Below are 4,645 nucleotides of genomic sequence, written 5' to 3' on the forward strand. Positions count from 1 at the left end.
CCACACAGCCAGCGAGCGGCAGAGATAACAGGATGGCTCAGACTTGACAGCTATTTTCAACTGGGAAGCCAGCTTTAGAAATTCTTCCAAGAAGAGGAAATAGGAGTACAAGATGAGCTCTCAAAAAGATGTGACCCAAATAAAGAAAGGATAGAGGTGCATCCAGGCAGAATATTTTTTTTAAAAAAATATTGAAAATATATACAACCAATATAGTTATGTATTTGCAGAAGTGCACGTAAATATGGTTGGCTATAATCTGGGGATTGAGAAAGACGTCAGTGTAAGAGGTTGCTGGGGAGCTAGGAAAGAAGCTACCATGGAGGTTTTTCATGTTTTAGAAAAGAGCTCGGAATGTATATTGTGACCATGGAAGAAAATGAAGCGCTAGGAGATCCTAAGCACTCGGTAAAAATTTACAAGGTCATCTTTAGAATAATATAAAACAACGATTTCCCCAGAAAAAGATTACATCTTCTTGGCCTGACATGTATTTGCTCCTTCTTGGTTCCCCAGGCAGATGAAGTCCTCCAGAACTTCCTGCAGTCGCAGGCGGCTATAGAGAAATCCATCCTGCAGTCAGACAAAGCCCTCACAGACGGAGAGAAGGACTTAGCAGGTACAGAGGCAGGGCAGGTCCCAGCCGGATGGGTAGGTTCCTGCAGTGCCCTCTGAGTGATCTGACAGAAAGAACCTTCCTGCAACAAGGAGCTCCCTTTAATCTGTAAATAACAAGGGACTCGGGGTTATGTGTCAGCCAGACAATCAGGTGGATGCTTTTCCATCACATTCTGAAATTCCTTTTGCTGGTGTAGGTGGTGGGAAAATTCAGAGATTCCCTATTCCCCTACCTCCCAGCATTTTTAAAACTTGGTTTGGTCTGAGCTCAGGAGGGCAGGACTCAGGCCTGACTTGTTTTCCTCCCTCTCTAAAACCTTTGTGGAACAGCCGAGCGGGCCAAGAAGGAGGCAGCTGAGAAGGAGCAGGAGCTGCTCAGAGAGAAACAGAAGGAGCAGCAGCAAATGATGGAGGCTCTAGAGAGAAGCTACCAGGAAAATCTTGCCCAACTGAAGGAAAAGATGGAGCAGGAAAGTGAAAACCTTCTGAGAGAGCAGGAAAGGATGCTGGAGCACAAGCTGAAGGTGAGTCTGGACGGGGCTGGGTGGTGCCTGATGGACAGTGCCCTGGTTCCTTGGGAAGAAAAGCACCAAAATTTTATACAAAGTCATCATTCTAGAAGGAAATCCAAATGATGTATGAGTCACTTAAATCTCATATATACCTGGTACTGATGCCCTGAAATCCACAAGACTACAGCCCCTTCTGAAGCATTAGGGTTTGTACTGTACCAATAGCACTTCACAGTGTGCTGGGCTGCTGTTTTTGGTGATCATAGGTTAGTTTTGTCAGACTCTTACTCACTAGTCCTTAGGATTCTGGTACAACCATCAAAGGCACTTATAATATATCTATCCAGTTTTTAAATTATCAGACTGGGCCTGATATGAAATACAGAGCTGAAANAAACTTACGTTCTATTCCCGAGGGCATCCTTACAGCTGAAGCACAGGATAGCTCTCAGGCTCGATCTGCCTCTGACTCCTCCCCATCTTGAGTGAGACGGTGCTGAGGGAATTTTAGGAAGATACTAACTATGCATGCTCTTGGAACGAGGTCTAAACACATGGAGCTATTTGACAAGTTAATCAAAGAGCATTCAGAGGTGGTAGAGAAATAGATGTGTTTAGCTACTGAAGCTGTTAAATATAAAACCCTAATTCCTAGTAATTGGGGATTTCAGTAGTTGACTGTTTCCTCTTACAGGTCCAAGAAGAACTGCTTATAGAAGGATTTAAAGAGAAATCTGAAGGATTACATAGACAAGTAGATCACTTGCGAAAAGAAATTGAAAGAACTAAAAAAAATTGGGTTTCAACGTTCTTTGTTGCTGGCGATGCCTGCATGATAATACTGCCTTTGCCTGGTAAACTAGTTGGTGCAGGGCTGAAAGTTTTGAGCAAGCTCACACAATGAATAGACTTAGAATTCCTGTTAAGGAAATTATAAAATATAGCTTCGCTTGTTTTAGTAACATAATGCTGTTGTTCGTTTTTTAAGTACGTGTTTTATCCTAGTTTCATTCAAGAAAAGTTTAAAAATAAGAAGTACTTAACAAAAAATATCAGTGCCTGATACAACAGACAAACTTAATTTGATTAAATTAATTAATTTAAAGAAATGGGAAGCAAGAGATTAAGAAATGATGAAATTATTCACAGAAAAAATATAAGCAAAGAGAAAAGAAAAATGTCCAGATGAAGAGATTTGTAATTTCTATTACAGACAAGAAAATGATTTTTTTAAGTTATAAGGAGCCCTCATCAATCAGTGAGAAAAAACAACAAACCCATGTTTTTAATGAGCAACAATCATTGTAAAGTGTGCCTGTGTTGGGTACTGGTTACATAAATCATGGGCTATACTTACAAAGGAAAACTCTACAGTCACTAAAATGAAAGGGTATGCTGTATTTATACTAACATGAGAAAATATTCCAGATTTATCATCAATGAAAAAAAGGTACAGTTACTACCACAGAATTTAGAAAATAACGAATATATATATTTAGATAATTATTTTCTAACTCAGGAAGCATACACGATAAACAAATAACCATGGTTTTTACAACTGGGATGAACATGGGTAGTTAAGGGGAGATGTAGGAGGATAACTAATTCTACATCATATATTCTCTTCTGTGTCCTTTAAGTTTTGTATGAAATGTACTTATTACACATGCAAAAATAAATACAATTATTCAAATTAAAAATGAAGTAATTGATGTGGTGTGAAAGTTCTTGGATGAGAAGCAAACGGATAATGCTATGAGAAATGGCATAAATCAGCTCAACAGGAAGGGTGTGAGCACTACAGCAGGAAACTGGAAAGCACGAGATAGACACGCATCCAGATCTTGTTTTCATTGTGGCCCTTCAATAAGGCCTTAACATTCTGCTCCCTATTTCTTTTCAGTATAAAGTCCCCTGGGATGCTGGCTGGCATGGCCTTGAAAATTGAGTCTTACATTTATAAAAGTGATGAATTAAAAGGAACAATTTTATTCAGGGTCATCTCAACTTTTCTGGAAGTTTTGTTCCAGCTGACTATTGCTTAAGACTCCACGGTGGCTAAAATGAACTCTTTCTAATTCTGTGAGCTGGAGATAGTCTCCTGATTCTGGGCCTTTGCACACAGTCCACAGTCTTCTTTAAACACCCCTGGCCTCCTCCACCTATGTCCTTTATTTGCCAGTCTCTGCTCCTCCTAAGGGCTCCTTATTTTCTGACTTCGTGAGACTGGATGAGGTGGCCTGCTCTGTGTTACCATTGTGCCATGTTGTCACTCCTTCCATGGATAGTTCTTTTTGTATTGTGACAATTTAAATGACTTGTTTATAGCTGTGTCCCCTCCACCTCTTTTTAAAAAATATTTCATTCTGCTGTACATTAATTAAAACACGTAAGTGTACTTATGTTTGTCCAATTTTTTATAAAGGGCCAATGCCTTTCTTGATTAGATACTCTTCTATGTTTTTCTCATTGCATGAGCTACACCCTTGATGCATCCTCTGAATTCTTGTTTCTCTTTATTTCAAGTAGAGTGAGAAATTGAAGGCACTTAAAAACAACCATCTTGAGAAAATCTCTAAAGGTTTACATGCCCTCTCAATCTTTTACTATGGTTTGTTTCTTCCCAGTTATAGAGCCATTATAATTAAAAATTCACTTTGTCAAGTCCTTCCTCCCAGTTAGAGAGCCATTATAATTAAAAATTCGCTTTAAGTCCTTCCAAAGCATTCAATTTAGTTTTCATAGAAACAATCTCTTTTTTGTCCTACTGCCTCTTGATCTCAGCTACTTGATCATTTTCATCATCACAGCTTTCCTAGCACAGAGCACACCACATAAACAACAGGTGTTCAAAAAACATTGGCTGAATAAATACATGAGCTGTCATCCATAGGACTTTAATTTAACATATCTTTACTATATTAACTGCTTTCTAGGGTTCTCGAAAGAAAAGACATAGTTTTAGGAAGTATTGTAAAAAGAACTCACTGTGGCCTAAAGGACATGCACACTCATCTGAACTTACTTCCCTGTTCCCCTGAGGGACTGAACACCCCACATGCTCTGTGAAATTTCCCCCGATGAAAATTACCCAGGGATGAATCCACCACCTTTGGCTCACAGCACAATTATTACATTTAAATAGTGAAGAAAGTATCAGAATCCTGCAAACCTCTCAATCCACCATAGTTCTTCTATCAGTTCAGGGCGTTTCTGCAGAAATAACAGTGCTTTTTATGTGAGAATCAACTTCTCACTGAAAGCAAAACCCATAGGCTGACAGAGTGGTGGAATCTGCACATTGTCCGTAGTGCTGTCAGACAGGAACACTGTGATCGGTCCTCATCTCTTCCTTCCCTCTAGAGTCTTAAGGAAGCATTTCTGCTGTCTCAGGAGTTGTGAAGTACTGCTTAGTTGCCTTGCATTTTCCCTACGTATTCGGAAACGATTATAGGTGCTAACAAGTATCAGTGGGATGATGTGATGTCCCGTGGAAGCAACAGGAATATGAAACA

General features: G+C 39.5%; 1 protein-coding gene across 1 annotated transcript in view; it reads left to right on the forward strand.

The window, feature by feature from the left end:
* The window catches only part of LOC103582099 (guanylate-binding protein 7-like), a gene marked incomplete at its 3' end in the record, with an annotated part of 11,636 nt that extends 9,652 nt beyond the window's left edge, over positions 1-1,984 (forward strand). Inside the window, 3 exon segments of the mRNA XM_008563782.1 lie at positions 517-619; positions 949-1,142; positions 1,825-1,984. Coding sequence (XP_008562004.1) covers positions 517-619; positions 949-1,142; positions 1,825-1,984 — 457 coding nt within the window.
* Between the last annotated feature and the right edge of the window lie 2,661 nt (positions 1,985-4,645).

This window comes from Galeopterus variegatus, unplaced genomic scaffold (assembly GCF_000696425.1).
Source record: "Galeopterus variegatus unplaced genomic scaffold, G_variegatus-3.0.2 Scaffold14892, whole genome shotgun sequence".
NCBI lineage: Eukaryota > Metazoa > Chordata > Mammalia > Dermoptera > Cynocephalidae > Galeopterus > Galeopterus variegatus.